This window comes from Narcine bancroftii, chromosome 1 (genome assembly GCF_036971445.1).
Source record: "Narcine bancroftii isolate sNarBan1 chromosome 1, sNarBan1.hap1, whole genome shotgun sequence".
Classification (NCBI taxonomy): domain Eukaryota; kingdom Metazoa; phylum Chordata; class Chondrichthyes; order Torpediniformes; family Narcinidae; genus Narcine; species Narcine bancroftii.
This window is the reverse complement of record NC_091469.1, coordinates 296,469,304-296,489,899: the sequence shown is the minus strand read 5'-3', so window position 1 is coordinate 296,489,899 and position 20,596 is coordinate 296,469,304. Positions and strand designations below refer to the sequence as shown.

Genomic DNA, 20,596 nt, shown 5'->3' with positions numbered 1-20,596 from the left:
ATATTAGTTAGACTGATTGTCAGATTACTGTTGGAAGCGCTTAACACTGAAGCCTTATTTATGATGCAAAGCAGCATTAAAGGCAGCTCAACAATTTTTTAAAAAGGTGAATTTACCTTTTTATGGAGAAGCCCTTTAAGGCTGATCCAGCATTATTTTCAACTCCCCAGCGTCGGGAACAGTCTTCCAGAGCTGAGGGAGGTGGGGCGAGTGGTACAATAGTGCTGTGACATCAAACATACGTGCTGAGAAGGGAAAGCGGCCAATACCCAAAATGGTGACTGAAGAGCAGGTAAGAGAACTGGTGGAGATCTGTGCAAGCAGTCTTGCAACATTGGCAGATCTCCTGCACAATGTAATTAGCTATATTAATTATATGATTTTAAAAATCACACTCCTGGGTCACAGGCTGACAACATCATCATGACATTATCAGCCTGCCCCATTGCAGCCTCTTTCAGCGGCATTGCCTTCATGGAGGAAATAGAGCAATCTTGCTCCACCTCTGAGTGTATCCCCCTAAACAGATTGGAGTTCACCTGCTGAATCTGCCCTCAGGGCTTTCTTCAAGGTAAGTGAAGCAATATAATGCTGAGATTACTCACCTTTACATTCATTTTTTATCCCACACTATAAAAAGGCCTTTAAATTTGATTGAACAGAGTTTGTTACAAGTGCAATTCTACTTACCTTTTCATGCAAACTGAAGAAAAAAGTGTTCTTTCACAATTTTTTTTTTAAACATCTATTTTTGACATATACACATCTTATTTTGCAAATATGATTCTAAATCATTTACCCGAATAAACAGAATCTTTTCTCCAACCCGATACCGCCCTTGAGAAAGTCGCTCCACTGAAAACTTCTGTGGACATTTACAAGGGGGATCTTCTGAAATCTGTTTCACCTAAAAAGGCATAAAAATACTGAAAATCAGAATTTATTGTCATGAAGTCTGCTGTTTGCCAGCAGCGTTATTGTGCATTCATATTATAACCATCTTACAACATTACTATAAATAATAATAACAGGGCATGAAAACTAAGGCAGTGCCTTTGGTTCATTGATTATTCATTAATCTGATGGCAGCAGGGAAGAAGCTGTCCTTGTGCCACTGAGTACTTGACTTTAGACTCCTGTACCTTTTTCCTGATGATAGTAGAGTGAAGAGGGCATGGCCTGGGTGGTGGGGGTCTTTGAGAATAGATGCTTTTTTTTAAAAAAAACCGCCTCATGTAGATGTCCTCTATGGAGAGAAGTCTGGTGCCTGTGATGTCACAGGCCAAGTTAACAACCCTCTGGAGTTTATTCTTGTCCTGAGAGTTGGCACCTCCATACAGGCAGTGATGCAACCAGTGATGCTCTCCACAGTACACCTGTAGAAGTTTACAAGAGTCTTCAGTGACATATTGAATCTCCTCAGTCACCTCACAAAGTATAGCCGCTGGCAAGCCTTTTTTGTGATTGCACCAGCATGGAGGCTCCAGGACAGATCCTAGAGATGTTGACACCGAGGAATTTGAAGTTCTTGTCCCCCTCCACTACTGAGCCCTCGATGAGGACCGGGTTGTGTTCCGCTCTCTTCCTACTGAAGTCCACAATCATCTTGGTTTTGCTGATGGTGAGCATCATAAAGTAGGAATATTTAAAATGACAATTGATTCCAAATGCAATACATCATAAATAATCTTTAATTTCTTACTCCGAATATTTATTCACTTTTTAAAGCTCAGTCTTTATTTAGATTTTGGGGTTCATATTTCTCTACTTGCCTTCCCAAGTACCCACAGTCTATGGTTGTTTCATTTAAAGTTGGAGAACTTAACAAGGCCTTGCCCATTACATTTTCCTTCCAATTAAGAAGCAAGACATCTAATTCAATATGTGGAGTAAAATTCCTTACTTTTACTGATTCAATTGTTCTACTGAAATGACAGTAAACAAAATTGTATCTTCTGAAGTTTTAAAGATACATTCTCATAAGTGTGTAATCAAGGAAACACCATATCTTCCATGTTTATTCGAAAGGAATTCTATTAAAATAACATTGATAACCATGACCTTCTCAGGGTAATTAGAGATGGGAAATTAAATGTTGATTCAACCTGTGAAGCTGGTGTAGTTTATTTTTTTCAGATTTCTAGCACTATGAACTCCTCATTTTATCTTTTAGTGTGCAGATCATTTCTATATTATCTGTCAAAAGTCATCGTGGCTATCCCTCGTAGTCGAGGATGATGGCCTTCGTTCCGTTGATCTACAGAGGGAAGATGCCTGTGCGTGTGTTTGTTTATTGTGTACTTGATGTTGCACTCCAAGAAGCACACGATACTTCACAAATCAACCAACTAATTCCAATGGCATTGAAACCACAATGATTGGAGCGGATGGATTGGTTGTAGCCTTCATCAGTCTTCAGTTCAGAGTAACTGCATCTGCCTATTCCACAGTTGAGGACTTAGTTGGATTGTTCTTTGTCAGGGACCTCAACCTCGACCTTATAATCATGGATGATCCTACCAGGAGTATAGCTCCAGATTGCATCACTCTCAGGATCACACAAGCTTCTCCAACACAAGGAGTGTGGTGAAACTACTATTGTATATTTGTCATATGTAAATATAACCTTTCCTGGTTGACCCTGCTCTCATTGGCTGGCTCGCAACTCCTCCCCTTTCTTCCCCATAAAGGCTGTCATGCCACAAGCCTGCCCCCAGTTTGAGTCCGGGTCAGTGTGAGTGACCTACATAGGGATGCTGTCCATCTCATGCAAATAAAAGCCTTCAGTTTTGGCATCTTCCAGTCTTGGTGTAATTAATCATGTATCAAGGTGACAATCCATGGAGAAGCTATCAAAAGTAAGGAAGCCTTCACAGAAGTTAAAAATCAGCATTTAGAAAGATCTTGAAAGTTTAACCCTGGTTTTAGATGGCAATGGACTGTGTGTAAAATCAATTTCTCAGACTTTTGGTCTGAGAGCCTATCATGTGAAACTACCATCCATAGCAATAAAATATAATTTCTCCAAGTCAGAATGATATTCAATCCTAAAATTTTGTACCAAATTACAAATTACAAATTGTAATTTGGAGACACAAAAAAACTAGCTGCTGGAAGCTAGAGCAAAAACAATCCACTGGAGGAAATTGGTGGGTCAAGTAGCATCAATGAAAGAAAAAAAATTGTACTTTCATCTTGGACTTCCAGGTTGCAACCTGAAATGTCAACAGTTCTTTCTCTTCCACTGGTGCCGCTCCATCGGCTGAGTTCCTCCATCAGATTATTTATTTGCAATGATTGTGGTTGGTTGTCTTTGAATATCATGACCATTCTCCAATTCAGAAAGGATGTACTTCAAAAGATGAGATTATTGATAGATTAATAGGGAATCTCTGCCAATTTATTACTTTGGGAAACATTTTTGCTTTGTTTTACTTACTGCATCATCGAGCAACTTTCCTGCACTCTTCTTTGCGGGAGATTTGGTTGGAGATGGTGAAGGGGATGGTGCAGAAAACAACTCCTCCTGCTCAATTTCTTTTTCTAATTTGACCAGCCCTGATGGTTCTACTCCAAACCTGGAATTCAAATGAAAGCAGTCATGTACTGTTAAAAGAAGTGAAATACATAAAACTAAGCTTCCACTTTCACAAATGGATACAATAAAAACCCTTGGTATCTGGAATTCAAGCAACCAGTAGCCTCCAGCAACCAGAAAAAATATCAAGGAAAATAAATTTTAAAATTGAAATAATAAGAATTAAATAGTAGGTAAAAATAAGCAAGTTTAAAATTGTAAAAGTAAATGTTCTCTGAGGTAACACATGAAATTTTAGTGAAGATGGGAACAAATTTTCAGCCAGCGGAGGGCCTTGATTGTGCTTTCCTTGTAGCAGCTGTTTGAATAAAGTTGTGTGAAACAGCAATGGCATCGCCCAGGATGAAGAGCTGGTTGATGCTGCTCGTCAATGGGGTGGCTCTCTTAAAGTGTCTCCTTATCCCTGCTGAGCGAGGGTTGCCCGGTTCAGTGCCTTTATCTTTAAACCTGAGAGTGATGGGAGGGTTCATTTTCTATCATGCTATTGTTCGTCTTTCAGGTGGCTCTGTGGAGGGGAAGCAACCTGCAGATGCAGCGACAGTTCAATCTTTTCAAAGTGTGTGTGACTGAAAGTAAAATGTTTTAAGGTTTAAATATTCATGCAAGTGAAGTTTGTTCAGTTTAATAAATTATTTTTGTCTTTTAAACTGTATTAATACAGGTGTATTATGAATGCAAGTCTCAAGTAACTGGAAAATACACTTAACTGGCATTTACCAATCCCCATAGGTGTAAGATACCAGAAGTTTTACTGTAGTTCAAACTTCATTGTATAGATTAGTATGGCGCCTGCTGTAAAATGTATGAGTTTAATTTAATTGTTTCTATTCATTTGTAATGCTTGCCAAAATTCACATTAACTTTGAAACCTCAATGAATCTGACATGACAGACACTCCACTGGGATAGAAGCAATTATACAAAAATGTACAAGCGGAGGGGAAAAATGGTTGTACCAAAGCTTTTCAACCAACAGGTTAAAATATTTTATAAGGTCAGGATGGAAACAATTCTGCATTATCTGCAATAATGACAGTATAGAGAACATTAAAAAAAAACCCACACAGCACTTTTTGAAAAAAAAAACCAACAGGTTGATAAACTATTAGCTACTATAAGGTTATCTGGGATAAAAGCTGTTCCTGTTTAATGGCACTAAACTCTGGATAAAGTGCACAGTACCTAATTAATCTTAGGAAACTAGCTGCACGTTTGGTTTATAAAGGCCATTTAAAGAAGCCAATAAAACACAGCTCCATTTAGTCAGTCAACAGTGGTCCTGTAATCAGGAAGGAGGGGGTATTAATGAGATCTCTTTTTTTCCCCCTAAAATGTACCCTTTTTTTTAAAAAAAAATCCTCCAGCTATTCCTTTAAGAACTGGTGGTTAACTTGCTTAAGGAGCTTGATTTCCTGTTTGGTGCCTGAGAACAAGGCACACTGTCAATGAATTCCCTGGCCTATCTGGTTTTGTTGAGTTTGAGAATGATGGTTTAACCACCTGTCATTCCCTTTGATATGGTACTGGAAGGGTTTACATATTACATACAGTGGATTAAGAAATCTGAAGTGGAACAAATACAGAAAACTTGAACCAATCTAAATGGACTGTCATAAGTTGTTGACCGGATGCAAAAGAGCAGGAAACAAATGTTGTTGCTTTTATTAAGTATAACAATTTAATGTACCTCCTAATTATCACTTCCCCAGTCCAAACAACCAATTATATACCTATTACAGAAACAAAATTTAACATATGTTTGGTGCTTTATTCCATTTTTAAATGCAAACCAAAATGGCTTTGACATGTGGCACGGATTCAAACATTTCAATCTGCAGGATACTTTCACTGTAGCTGAAGTATAGAATGGATGCCTTTCTATCCATTAAAACAGGAATCTGACAGTGGCACTGAAACACTATACATCTGGCTCTCCAATCCAGTTATGATAGACATTTTAGAAATAAAAAGAAAATAAAAAACTTGGATGATCTGCCATTTTATCATGATTGCTCATTCTATACATATCAAGGAGAACACATGGAAGCAGTTTTACAATGTATTAGAAGATAAATTAAGCATGACATCACTGAGCATGTGAATGCTATATATACTGTACTAAGGCCCATGTGACAAGTAAATTGTCTGGCTATCTCAAGAAAGGAATTATAAAAGACAATCGCCTTTGACAAAGCGGTCAAGCTTTGTCTTGAAATGGGAAGTTGTTTTGGAACCAGCAAATTTCATTTTTTGCTGCCTGACTTACAGAAATAATTTAAATTGACAACTTTTATAGGAACAAAGTAACCATCTATTTTCAAAGCTGATCAATATCCAAGTCTATCAATTCACCCTGACTGCTTCTTTTTCTTTGGCTTGGCTTCGCGGACGAAGATTTATGGAGGGGGTAAAAAGTCCACGTCAGCTGCAGGCTCGTTTGTGGCTGACAAGTCCGATGCGGGACAGGCAGACACGGTTGCAGCGGTTGCAGGGGAAAATTGGTTGGTTGGGGTTGGGTGTTGGGTTTTTCCTCCTTTGCCTTTTGTCAGTGAGGTGGGCTCTGCGGTCTTCTTCAAAGGAGGTTGCTGCCCACCAAACTGTGAGGCGCCAAGATGCACGGTTTGAGGCGTTATCAGCCCTCTGGCGGTGGTCAATGTTTCAGGCACCAAGAGATTTCTTTAGGCAGTCCTTGTACCTTTTCTTTGGTGCACCTCTGTCACGGTGGCCAGTGGAGAGCTCGCCATATAACACGATCTTGGGAAGGCGATGGTCCTCCATTCTGGAGATGTGACCCATCCAGCGCAGCTGGATCTTCAGCAGCATGGACTCGATGCTGTCGACCTCTGCCATCTCGAGTCATTTGACGTTAGGGATGAAAGCGCTCCAATGGATGTTGAGGATGGAGCGGAGACAACGCTGGTGGAAGCGTTCTAGGAGCCGTAGGTGGTGCCGGTAGAGGACCCATGATTCGGAGCCGAACAGGAGTGTGGGTATGACAATGGCTCTGTATACGCTTATCTTTGTGAGGTTTTTCAGTTGGTTGTTTTTCCAGACTCTTTTGTGTAGTCTTCCAAAGGCGCTATTTGCCTTGGCGAGTCTGTTGTCTATCTCATTGTCGATCCTTGCATCTGATGAAATGGTGCAGCCGAGATAGGTAAACTGGTTGACCGTTTTGAGTTTTGTGTGCCCGATGGAGATGTGGGGGGGCTGGTGACTGCTTCTTCCATAACATTAACTACCAAAAAAATTGCCCTCAAAAATTTAAAATTATAAACTCACATATACCATTTTTATGGGTAAGACCTATGTATTTTTATCGTCCTACCTCATAATCATCTTTCCAAGTTCCGATAAATTCAATTAAATGGGATAAATTAACACGGTACTTAAGTTACTGGATAATAATCCAGAGGTCTAAACCAGCCATTCTCAATGGGAGGCCCCACGTCCCAGCCCTGCTGCGCTTTCCCCTGTCACCACTCCCCCCTCCCCAGGGCCACGGATATTTTTTCTTTGTTTTCTTTTCACTTCGAGTAGCATGGTTTTATGTAGTCAGTGAGAGGGAAGTACAAAAGAAACCAAAACTTGACTGCTTCTCAGGGAAGGGGAGGCTGTAAACTTTGAGCGGAGTCCTGCAGGGGGCCATAGCTGATAAAAAGATTGAGGATGGCTGATCTTGGATGAGAGCTCAGGCCTGAACCAGTTATATATAGTTACCTCCTATGAATGCAAAACCTGTTGCATTTTTGTGTTTTTACTACAATCACAGAGTCTACAGACTTTAGTGTTCCTAATGAACTGGGATCTTCATTTGAAGTCTCACTACAGCTGGAGAATACAAATTCAGTTTGAAATTTTTAAAAAAAACAGGATTAATAATTGATGACAATTAAACCACTGAATTTTTTTATAGAAACAAGCATTTCTTTTTAACAAAGGTGATAATTTTTATGCTGTATATCTTTTGTATGATTTGAGACCCACTGCAATGCAGTTGACGTGACTGTTCTCTGCAGTGGCTCAGTAAGTTTCAGTTCAGTGGGGAAAATGACTGGCTAATAATTGAATAATGCAAGTGCTAGAAATCTGAATATTCGAGAAATACTCAGGAAGTCAGGCAACATCCATATGAATCAAAGATGCTCTTTTCCAAAGATGTTCCCTGTCATGCTGGGTAATAAATGCTGACTCAAGAAACAACCTCATATTTAATCTAAAGTTCTTGAGAACCTACGTTGCCATCCTTGCAATATACCCCCATGATGCAGGATTCTAAAAATCTATGTAGTGTTCTGTATTCTCATGTTATAAAGGTTAGTATTTTAGAGCCTTTCAGGGAATTAAAAAGCAACTAGATGACATTTTAGTGATCGAAGTAAATGGATTTTTAAAACCCTTGGGAAGTTTCATTTTTAGCGTTTAATATCATAAAATTACTTTCTGGTCTAAAGTGAAGGATCACATAAAATTCATTTTCATGGTTATGCCCAATTGCTAAACATTTTTGTAGTTTTATGCATTAATCTATGATTACTGCACCATCTTTCTTGGAGTTATCAATAAACCTGAATATATTGCTATCCATTGTGTTCTTTAAGTCATTACATAATTAATATAGTGAATAATTGAATGAGAAAACATGGAACACTTCCAATTTGATTACAATGACATTTTCCCAATCCACTCTTTACGTGTAACTAATCAATTCCGCGAGCTTTAGTTATTTTTAGATTTAGACAGAGCACGGCAACAGGCCCTTCTGGCTCACGAGTTACTGCTAGCCAAATACACCCAATTAACCTACAATCCCTGTATATTTTGAAAAGTGGGAGGAAACCGGAATACCCAGAGGAAACATGGGAGAATTTACAAATTCCTTACAAATAGGTCTGGATTTGAACCCGGGTCGCTGGTGCTACAACAGCATTGTGCTAACCGCTACACTAGCCGGTGTTAAGATGACAAATATTTAGGGGAACCTCACTAAGGATCTACGGTACATCCTTGTCAATATTTCCCCATCAATGTTATTACTTTCCCAAAAGGTTAATGTAACTGAAGTTGCACATCTCTGCAAATCAATTTCTCCTCAGCAGTAATGGAAAAAATAACACTTCACCATTTATTTTATCCTTATGATATGAAAATATTCAAAAATCCAATGTAAATAATGAAGCTTGTTTGTTCACAAGAAAGTTTTGTGTAATTAATCAATTCTGTTGTACTCGTCACAGTAGCACTTTAACCAAAATTCAACTCATTGTTCCTTTAAGACAGTGGTGTCAAACTCAAATTCACGGAGGGCCAAAATTAAAAGCTTGGACTAAGTCGAGGGCCGAACTAAATATTTATTGAAAATTTTCAACAACATCTGCATGTTTTCTCTTCTTTCAACATATGTAATGTTAAACTTTTTCTTATTAAAATAAATGTTTAATAATAGTTTTGGATAAACTCTTTCATCTTCATTGGACCATTTCCTTTAACGTTCTGAAACCGTGCACATGACGAGTCAATGAGGGATGATTAAAGCAGTGGTCTTCAAACTTTTTCTTTCCACCCACAGACCACCTTAAGCAATCCCTTACTAATCACAGAGCACCAATGGCACAGGGACGCGAGTGGAAAGAAAAAGGTTGAGAACTGTTGTATTGTGGTAACTCCACATCTGGTTAGGTTAATTGTTAGGCAAGTGGTCAGAGAAGGACCCCACCCCCCCCCAACCACCCCAAGAAAGGCTTAAATCACAGGAACAAAATAAGCTTCCGTCTCACTGCTCCCAATCTTACACACAGTCCTGATGTGGAATGTGGGGTCGCAGCTCCACGTTCACCCGAGTTCAGGTGCTGTCTGTGTGGAGTTTGTATGCTCTCCCCTTGTCTTGGACAAACAGGTCGGTCACCTGACGAAGGCAAGCGAACCCCCCATTGAAACGCCGGCGTCCGGGACGGTGGAGGAATTGGCTGAGAAGAGCCCGTTGGTTGGAGAGGGATTAAACTGCGCTCTCACGGCGCCAGGCTCATCTCCAACAAAAGGAGCGGGAGGCAGGGTCCGCCGCGCACAGAGCGAGGGGGAAGGCATCGCCAACGAGACGTTCGGTCAGGCGTCGCAGCTGAAGCGCAGACCCAGTGAGGATGGTCCCCAACTCCAGCCGCGTCTGTGTGTCCGGGAGCCGGGCGGGCTGAGTGCGGCGCTCCGATCCCCGGGATTCGGGACTCTGAGATCCCTCCACACCTCCGGCATCTTCATTTTCACCTTCAGTGTGCATGCGCTATACTGGCGCGGCGGCCAGCGGGCCAACTCTAATATATATTTAATTTGATCTTGCGGGCCAAATATAATTATATTTATATATAATTTGGCCCGCGGGCCAGAGTTTGACATGAGTGCTTTAAGAGATGCTTAAAAGCTGAACTGTTCATTTTTATTTCTCCCTCTTGGTAGAAAATGCAATAAAGGGAAACAAATGGGTAATATTCTAATTGTCAATATATTTTTCAGAGGGAATAAAAAGAAATGTAATTGGATATTTTTGTCCATTCTACCCTGAACACCACATAATATACCCAAGAACCCAAGAGTTTGTTTTAAGCCAGGGATGATTTGAAGCATAGGATATATGACTTTAAACTTCCAGTCAGAGGTTGAATACAAGCAGATGTTTGGTGTTCTTTGACTTTTGAATGTGACTATAAACAGGGGATTAGATTTTCAATCAATTCATCTGTGATGGGAAAGCTGTACAAACAGGAAAGGAAAAGTACAAAAAAGCAACTAAATAATACTTCACATTTGGGTTCAAGTGGAAAGTAATGTTTTTTTTAAATTAGTCATGGAGTTGTGTTATATTCACAAAATATAAAAGGCAGGTTTGAGAGCCTCTTGTAATGGCTATTCAATTCACATAAAAGGCATGTACAGCAACACCTAGAAAATAGAAAGGTTTGCCTTGGCTCATCATAAATGGTAGCTAAGGTAATAAGTAAATAGGAACAATAACTAGTTCAAATCATGTTGGTCCAAATGCATTTCAATCCTGCATAAATGAAATTCTAGCTGCTTTCTTTGGCAAATAGCTGATGTGGCCTGTTTAATAATTAAAAACAAATCAGCCAGCATTATGCTTAAACTGGATATATTCCTTTCCTGTGTGTCTGGAGGGGCTGACGTGCTGTAAATCTTCTTATTCTCATTGGACCTCTTCCTTTACCTGGCTTCACACTCATTCATGACATAAACAATCTGCTTCTGTGCAGGAGCCTGCTTAACCTCATCTTTTAATTATTTAATAGGCAATTTTTCATTGCATCTTGTGAAGTAAAAAAAATTAAACAAATAATTGGGCAGCACGATTAGCGTAGCGTAGCACTACTACAGTGCCAGTGACCCAGTCCGAATCCTGCGCTGACTCTAAAGAGTTTGTACATTCTTCCCGTGTCTGCGTGGATTTCCTCTGGATGGTCCAGTTTCTTCACACCCTTCAAAACGGTGGTTGTAGATTAATTGAGGCATTTGGACAGTATGGGCTCATGCTCATGGGCCAGAAGGGCCTGTTACCATACTATATGTCTAATTTTTTTTTAAGTTCTAAAAGATCTTACATTTATTTTTCTATTATTATTGACCTCAGATTAATCTGTAGTCAGATTATTGGAGGAAAAAATGGCAGATATGGCAGCACAAATAAACTGACCATGCATCATTTTTAATCAAACTAAACTTTTTGCAAATATCTTTGTTTTGAATGTAATCAAATACAATGATCTTTACAATATCAGAATGAAACTAGGCAGTATTGCTAAAGATGAACACCCATATTCAATAGATTCATCAATGGTCATTTAGAGAATACTAATGCAGAAGGAGTAATAAAAAACTAAAATGGCTGCTTACAGGCTTCTGTGACCACCCAAAAACCCCAGTTCCTCATCCAGCTCCTCCTGCAGCACTGCCCAAATCTGCAAGCTTTTCTGACAAAGGCAAGGGCAGAAACTGCATGGGAACAACGCCAACTTCAGGTTACCCTCCAAGCTGCACACCATCCTTACTTCAAAATACATTACCCCTGCCATCTTTCATCATTGCTCTGTTTAAATCCTGGAACTCATTGTCCCAACAGCACTGTGCAAATATTTTCACAAGAAAAATAGCACCAGTTGAGGAAGATTACCGCAGTACTTACTTCCTCAAGGGCAATTGGTAATGAACAAGTTAGTCCTGCCAGCAATTCCCAAATTAGTTACCTGCCACTTTTGATACATCAATTTGATCTTTGTTATCATGTGCTTTCATTTTTATTTGATTGGTTTCTAATCAATGTGAAGAACACCTCCAACAGCAAAATTTTTTGCAACACCAAGATTCAACAAACATTATCTTTAGATGTATCAATGTTCATCCTCAATAAAGAACATAGAAGAGTACTGCACTGCAGAGTGCAAGCCCTTCGGTCCACAATGTTGTACCGACCTATATACTTTATACTTATTCCACCATCATTCTAACCCTTCCCAAACTCACAGCACATAACTCTGTTTATCTTACATCTGTGGTATATCTGAGAGTCTTTTAAATGTCCCTTTTGTAACAGTTTTCATCACCACCCCTGGAAATGCATTCCAGGCACTCATTGCAGTCTATAACAAAAAAAACTTAACACTGCCATCTCCGCCAAACTCTCTTTCCATTCACCTTAAACAGGTTCCCTCTAGTATTGGCTACTGCCGCCCTGAGAGAAAGATGCCAGCTGGCCACCCAATCTCTACACTGTGCTTCCCTGTTACTTTAACAGGACCAGTTTGCCCGGTTAATGTGAAAATGTAACCAACCATGGAAGTTCAGTGATCCCTGCAAAACTTGCCAATTGAAGTCACAACACTCGGACAGAGCTGAACAAAGGAATGAGGTACAATTATTAAATTAAACTCCCATTCAGCACAGGAAATTAAGAAAATACAGTTTCAAACCATCCAAAGCAGTTCACCCCATTAATCCGTTATGGAAAGTAATGTACAAGAAATATTTATTCTCACAAAAAAGTTTGTAAATAGTGGATATATTTCTTAAAAAATATTAATTGCATCTGATGAAGATTCTTAAACCTAATGTTTGTAAACTGAGAAATATCAATATTCATTTTCAACTCAACCATCATTTATTTGCATTCGAAGGAAACTATAGCCAATGCAGACACAACATACCCATTTATGTTGAAGTCACAACACACTGAGCTATTCGTCATTGGCTTTATCAAGCCTTTAGCGAAGGGATTCACCTGATCTGTCAGGCAACCAAAGAGTTTTATTTTGAGAATGTCACCACCATCTGGTTTACCAAGCAAGATCATTTTGAGAAGGAACAGTTGGCTAGTTGACAAACAGTGCCCAAGCCTCAATGACAGCAATCATGGAACCTAACAATTTTAAGATACACTAATTGAGAAGGCCAACATATTGTACAAGTAACCACAGACCATCACAACAGAATAACATCCAAGACAGCCAAGCTTTGGCTGTGAAATGACAATCCATGGTGCCATAAACAAAAGGGATTAATGCTTGATCACACCAGGAAAAACAGCTTTATCAAAAAGAATGAAAAAGCAACATCTTTATCCTTCACCCCTGATTCAATGGATGTGAAGGAAGTAATTTCATGGTCTCAATAGAGTGTGGATTTGCAATCCATTGCCCTGGAATATTTTCCAGAAAAATCTACATTTTTTTGCAAAACCTTGCAGTTTGAAGAGATGAATCATGTAACTGGATATACTACAAGTCAGAATGTGGCTTTGGCAACCAAGAGGTTGGGGAATTGTCAGAGGGAGGAGAAAGAACTCACATTGGCTATAGTCCAACCAGGACTTCATGGCATCAAGAAGTGGTTGATAAATGTAGCTCACAAGTCTCCAAAATGAACAGGGTCGTATTTGCTCCTCAACAATACTTCAAGCATTCATTATTATCCTTATGTATTTGTCCACAGTTATTGAATTCATGTTTAGATCTGTCTACCAAATCAGCCACAGACATTGAAAAAGTACAATCATTTCAAACTCTCACCACTTTTTTTTTGGTTGCATTTTCTTTCTCAACACATTACTTTATAATGCTCTCTGTTCTCACCCACATTTATGCACTGTACTGTTTTAGATGTAGCGCGCCATGGTTTACGGACTGGAATTTCTGACATCTACAGAAAATGTTGTCTGCATTTTAACCCATGCCAGTTGGCGGATTCTGTACATTAGCTGGCTCTTTTCTACCTCTTTAAGGATCCTTTTGGAGGAGCAGATAAATTTTAAACATGAAGGATGCTCATATTGCATCCAGCTGTTGGATATACTGTGAGAATGATTGAGAATTTGCCATCAAAGATCCATCTCCAAAAGCAAAAATCAAGGTCTCAAACACAACAGGCACTTTATGTGCCAACATGATGTCAAAGTGCTGCATATATTATCAGTAACAACATTGTTATACACCATTGCTTGCACAGGAAGAAACTGCACATCCTCTCAGGAGAAAATTCATGAAGACTGAGGAAATATAAAAGGATGTTTACAATTGAAGATGAAGCAGACAAGTACTGAATCTCTATTGCAGGAGTGGACAAACTATGACTCCTGGGCCAACTGCAACCATTGACAATTTTTAAAGGAATATGGCCTGTTAGAACAGTCTCTAACAATAAATTGCACTTTATGTACATTCCACTTCTTAGTTTCAACACTTAATATTGCTGCCATTCTGAACAACGATGGAGACCAACTGCTGCAATGTTGCTCATCGATTAAAGTGTTTACCTCAGTTTAAAAAAAAGTTTACAACAGTTGGACAAACTTGGAGGAACCAAAAAGATGGGAAATAGCAAGGGAGTACCGAAAATTTCAGACACAGTGGGAAAATGAATAACTTTTCCTAAAAGTCAAGGGGAAGTGTGTTTATTTGATTCACAAGAACTCTCAACTTTAATAGCCTGTCCACAGAGGTACACACTGCATCATAATTGTTAAGGTGGACAATTGGGCTAAAAACTGTATTCACTGAGAGTTGTGGAGGAATGATGGAGACGGTCTTTCTTGATCTTTTCTCTTGTTCTTATTTGGAAAGTAAGTTTTTTATGTTGCACTGCTTTTTGAATGAGAGTTTTTAAAGTGTTTCATTGTAGTCATTTAAAATTAAAGAGCAGCAGATTCAGAAATGCTGACCTTAATATGTGAGCAGATAAATGAACTACTGTAATACTGATCAGTAGTGTTGTTTAGTTATTTTGATAGAAAATTAAATGACAATGACACAGGGGTTTTCTCATCTAAAAACACTATTTTTTCTTGTAACATTACTGCCAGGCTTAATATTCTTTGACCAGTGACTCCTTGTGTTTTTCTATATGCGGCCCACAACCTAAAATGCTTGGCAGTAACTACTGTATCTACCAGTATTTCCACCTTCAGCTCTCATTGCTATTGTACACCTTCTGTCCCTCTCTACACCATTTATTGCATGAACTCTCGGTTTATTGATCCTCCCAAAATGCATCACCTTATACTTCACAGGATTAAATGCCAACTGCCTTTCCTCCATCTGTCTTACCAACCGATCAATTCCAGTCAGTGGCTGAACACGACCCACTTCATGATCAATGTCATTGTCACTCTATGTCAACTGCTAACCATAACTAATCATATCCCCCAAATTCACATCCAGATTGTAATAACCAACACCAAGGGTCTCTGCACCAATTCCGGAGGCATGCCTCAGGTGCATGTTTCCACTTGCATAAGTGACCTTTCACCATCACCTTATTAGAAAGATAATTTCAGATCCAATTTGTCAAACTACACTGCAGACCATACCCTTTGTAACACTCTCCCATGAGGATTTTGTTGCTGACTTTTACTGCATGGAAACAGGACCTTTGGCCTAACACAGTGGTTTTCAAATTTTTTATTTCCACTCACATTTTTCTTTGGCTTGGCTTCGCGGACGAAGATTTATGGAGGGGTAATGTCCACGTCAGCTGCAGGCTCGTTTGTGGCTGACAAGTCCGATGTGGGACAGGCAGACACGGTTGCAAGGGAAAATTGGTTGGTTGGGGTTGGGTGTTGGGTTTTTCCTCCTTTGTCTTTTGACAGTGAGGTGGGCTCTGCGGTCTTCTTCAAAGGAGGTTGCTGCCCGCTGAACTGTGAGGCGCCAAGATGCACGGTTTGAGGCATTATCAGCCCACTGGCAGTGGTCAATGTGGCAGGCACTAAGAGCTTTCTTTAGGCAGTTCTTGTACCTCTTCTTTGGTGCACCTCTGTCTCGGTGGCCAGTGGAGAGCTCGCCATATAGCACGATCTTGGGAAGGCGATGGTCCTCCATTCTGGAGACATGACCTACCCAGCACAATTTGATCTTCAGCAGCGTGGATTCAATGCTGTCGGCCTCGATGTTGGAGATGAAGTCATTCCAATGAATGTTGAGGATGGAGCGGAGACAATGCTGGTGGAAGCGTTCTAGGAGCCGTAGGTGATGCCGGTAAAGGACCCATGATTGTGTGTTTATCCAACTGCATGAAAACCAACAAGGTCAGATACAGCAATGAGCTCTCTGAACCCTTCTCCATTAACAATGGCGTGAAGCAAGGCTGCGTTCTCGCACCAACCCTCTTTTCTATCTTCTTCAGCATGATGCTGAAACAAGCCATGAAAGACCTCAGCAATGAAGACGCTGTTTACACCCGGTACTGCACGGATGGCAGTCTCTTCAATCTGAGGCGCCTGCAAGCTCACACCAAGACACAAGAGCAACTTGTCCGTGAACTACTCTTTGCAGACGATGCCGCTTTAGTTGCCCATTCAGAGCCAGCTCTTCAGCACTTGACGTCCTGTTTTGCAGAAACTGCCAAAATGTTTGGCCTGGAAGTCAGCCTGAAGAAAACTGAGGTCCTCCATCAGCCAGCTCCCCACCATGACCACCAGCCCCCCCACATCTCCATTGAGCACACAAAACTCAAAACAGTCAACCAGTTTACCTATCTCGGCTGCACCATTTCATCGGATCGACAACGAGATAGACAACAGACTCGGCAAGGCAAATAGCGCCTTTGGAAGACTACACAAAAGAGTCTGGAAAAACAACCAACTGAAAAACCTCACAAAGATTAGCGTATACAGAGCCGTTGTCGACTCACATACCACTTTAAGTAATCCGTATGCCATTGGTGCTCTGTGATTAGTAAGGGATTGCTTAAGGTGGTATGTGATGGGAAGGAAAGGTTGAGAATCACTGCTCTAGACCCAATTGTTACTGAAATATTTTGCTTGAGAAAAATTGTGATTGGCCCATTTCCTTTGGAGTTATGAAACTGAGCACGTAACGAGTCAATGAGGTACGATTAAAACAGTGGTTTTCAAACTTTTTCTTTCCACCCACTGGTCAATAGTCATTAGTGGAGATTACTACACTCTTCTGGGGACTTGTATGATTGATGCCCGTTTGAAACAGGTGGGTAACCACATCCTGCTGTAGTGACATCCGTGAATACCTTGATAAGTTGGTTGGCACAGATTTTTAATACTTGGCCAAGTCCTCCGTCCAGGCCAGATGCTTTCCTCGGATTTACTCTCCTGAAGGCAGCATGAACGTCATTCACAGATACGAGCAGGAGGGATCATCAGGAGACATGGGGTTGTGAAGGGGTGGTTCTTTGCTGTTACGGTCATAAAATCTGGCATAGAAAACATCAAGTTCTTCTAGAAGAGAATCTTTGTCATCTGCTATTTTACTGGATTTGGTTTTTTTTAAAAAAAACAAGTTTATGGCATTTAGGCCTTGCCACAGATGTCTTGTTATTTTCATTCAGAATCTCCATTTCGCCTGGAAGATAGCTTTCTGCAGGTCATACCTGCTCCATTGATCTGGATATTTTTTTCCTCTCACCTTACATCTATGCCCCTCATGATTTTACTTTCCTTTATAGTCATTCCTCAATCTCCAGTATCCACGGGAAAAAAGTCCCAGTTTATCCACATAACTGAAGCCCACCCTACCTGATAAAGTGCTTGTGAATCTTTCCTGCATGCCTTCCACTTTACTGAAATCCTTTGCTGCGCAAATAAACTGCACACAACTGTCCAAGTTCGGTAGCAGAACATCGAGCATTATCATGCTGAGCTCTGGTGCTCCTCAGGGTTGTGTGCTCAACCTGCCCCTGCTCCTGTTCACGCTACTGGCCCACGACTGCATCGCCAGATCCAGCTTCAACAAGAACATTTGACTGGCCGAGTTTCTCCACCATTGTATTTTTACTATTGATAAGATGAAATTTTGTCTGGCCTTCAAAGGGAAATAAAAAAGAATCTCAGGAATATTGTGATGTCATTATGTAATCTGACAATAAATTTGAACATTGAACATTTCCAAACATTTGATTCTGTAGTTAGCTTTTGAAGCCAAAAAAAAAAAAAAAAAAATTGATATAGTTTTAAATGGCCTGGAACATTTTCTTTAGTGTTAGGTCACATTTCAGGAAAGATTAAATCCTTTATTAGATAATATTATTCTTCATTGACAAACTGATGTTCATTGTCTACCAGCAAAACAAATAGGAGATGCTGTTTATCCTTTGCAACTGGAAGCTCAACTTCCTCATCAGTAGACCTCAATAAATGCACTTCCTCCACACTGACCATCAACACAGGGGCATTACAAGGCTGTGTGCTTAGCCCCATGCTCTATTCCCTCTACAGGCACGAATGTGTGGCCAAGTTTAACTCCAACACAATCTATAAATTCACTGACAGCACCACTGTCATTGGCTGAATAGCAGGAAATGTGGGATGTAGATCAAGAATCTGGTTGTGTGATGCCAGAACAATCCTGCTCTGAACATCAGCAAGATCAAGGAGCATATTATGGACATTAGTAAGGGGAAACCATACGACCACATGCCTGCCTTCATTGGCATGACAGTGGTGGAGAGGGTTAACAAGTGTACATCGGAGGATCTCTCTTGGAGGCAGCACATCTAGGTGACCTTGAAGAAGGCATACCAATGCCTCTGCTTTCTAAGTCCAAGGAAATTTGGCATGTCAGCAAATAATCCATCAGATCTCTACAGGTCTACTATGGATAGTCAACAGATTGGTCCCATCATGGCCTGATTTGTTTAGTGCCAGGCATGCAAAAGACTTCATAAAGTGACAAACTTAGCAAAATCTGTCATGGGCAACACTGAAGTCATTTTTGTGAGGTACTGCATTCAAGAAGGTGACCAACATTCTAAATCTCATCACAATCTTTTCTCACTGCTATCTTAAGGCAGAAGTACAGCAATTCTAGGTTCAAGAACAGTTCTTTCCAGGTTCTTGATCTTCCTAATACTTCCCTAAACCAAGCTATAAACTACTTAGTGACATCAAAAGATCTATCATGCAATACTGAAATATAACTTTTTTTGCACCACTGTAAGAGTGTATATTTATTTAACTATCCTTTACATTTATTTATCTGTTTCTACCTCATACCATATTGTGGTGATTTAACGTAGTTGATATACCTCACATTCCTGCGTGGCTGTAGAAATAAGAATTATGTATGTGTATATGACAACAAAACTCTTATTTCATTCATATAATTTCATAGAATGCCAGTGACTACAGAAATTGCCTAACCTATTCAACAAAATTGGTCCAGGCTCTTCTGTTATGCATTTTGCAGTTTACTGACAGCAGAGGAGGCATTTTCTGGCCTTCCCTCAGCACATCCTGTCCACAGCAAACATCAACCACAACCCTTTCCTCATTAATAACACCACAAAAATGCTGGTCTCACAGCATGCATAGGAGGTTAAGGTGTATATATATTTATCCAACATTTCGGACCCAAGCTCTTCATAGTTCATCATTGTTGTGGATGTCAAGTTTCTGCTGGATGAACTAACTCTGCATTACAAAAGAGGGAACTCCTGTGTCATTGAAATGGGAAGGGGGGGGGGGGGGGAAGAGGGAGAGGAGAAGAAGGGGAGAAAATGACACTATATTCAAAAGAAAAATGTCTGTATGTATTTTGGTCAGTATGGTTTATAGTGTGAAAAATTAAAATTAAAAAAAAGGAAAAGTTAGCACCCTATTAATCACAATATCCAGAATATTAATGATTGCTTGTCCCTTTCCATTAAAATTGCAAACAGATGATAACTGTGGAATTATTTGGAATGTATTGCAATCCCAAGTTTCACTTGATTTTTTTCAATGCAATACAAATTTTTTGAACACATTTCAAAACTGGGCATACCGAATTATATTCAATTGAACTAAAAACCCTGGTAAGCTTTTAAATGGTGGAAGGAAACTGGAACCACTGGAGGAAACCCCACACAGGCACAGGGAAAATGCACAAACTTCTCCCAGAAGATTCGAACCCTCGCTGCTGGAGCAGTAACGTGTTGTGCTAACTTCAATGCTAACTGTGCCGCTCCTAATGCAAGTTTTAGTCAGAAACCTATTTGTTATTTCTCAAGATTTGTCATTTTACTAAAGAAGATATTTTTTTTATGATTGTTTATTTATTTTGGGAAAAAATGTAATAAACCAAAATATGGAGGATATAAAGAACCATTTTATTTGAAATATACCATCAAAAATTTAAAAGCAAATATTTACAAACAGCAGAAACATGTTCAGGAGATAAGCTATCTAACAAATATTTGATATGTGTAGAAGGTTCAATGGTCTGTTTTTATTTTCACAGATTTTCATCAGATTTTCATCTGCAGTTACACCTACCATCTCTGACCTTTGTGCTGTGGAATAACACAGTTCTCAACCTGAGATAATAATTTAACAGATCCCATTGTTGAAACTCCAGAATCGCAATGAGTGCAGCAGTTTAAGGAGGAGGCAATAAATATTATCTTGCCTAAATCTTTTACAACAACGTCTGGACAAAAATATTCCATGTTAGCCACTTTTACGCATTTTGTCTTTTACAGTCACCACATTCATTTTAAATCA

General features: G+C 39.7%; 1 protein-coding gene across 1 annotated transcript in view; it reads right to left on the bottom strand.

The window, feature by feature from the left end:
• LOC138746720 (growth arrest-specific protein 2-like) overlaps positions 1 to 20,596 on the bottom strand; it is a 78,677-nt gene that overhangs the window by 17,078 nt on the left and 41,003 nt on the right. Inside the window, exons 6-7 of the mRNA XM_069905057.1 lie at positions 3,440 to 3,578; positions 800 to 907 (exon numbers count right to left, since the gene is read on the bottom strand). Coding sequence (XP_069761158.1) covers positions 800 to 907; positions 3,440 to 3,578 — 247 coding nt within the window. The remainder of the gene's footprint in view (positions 1 to 799; positions 908 to 3,439; positions 3,579 to 20,596) is intronic.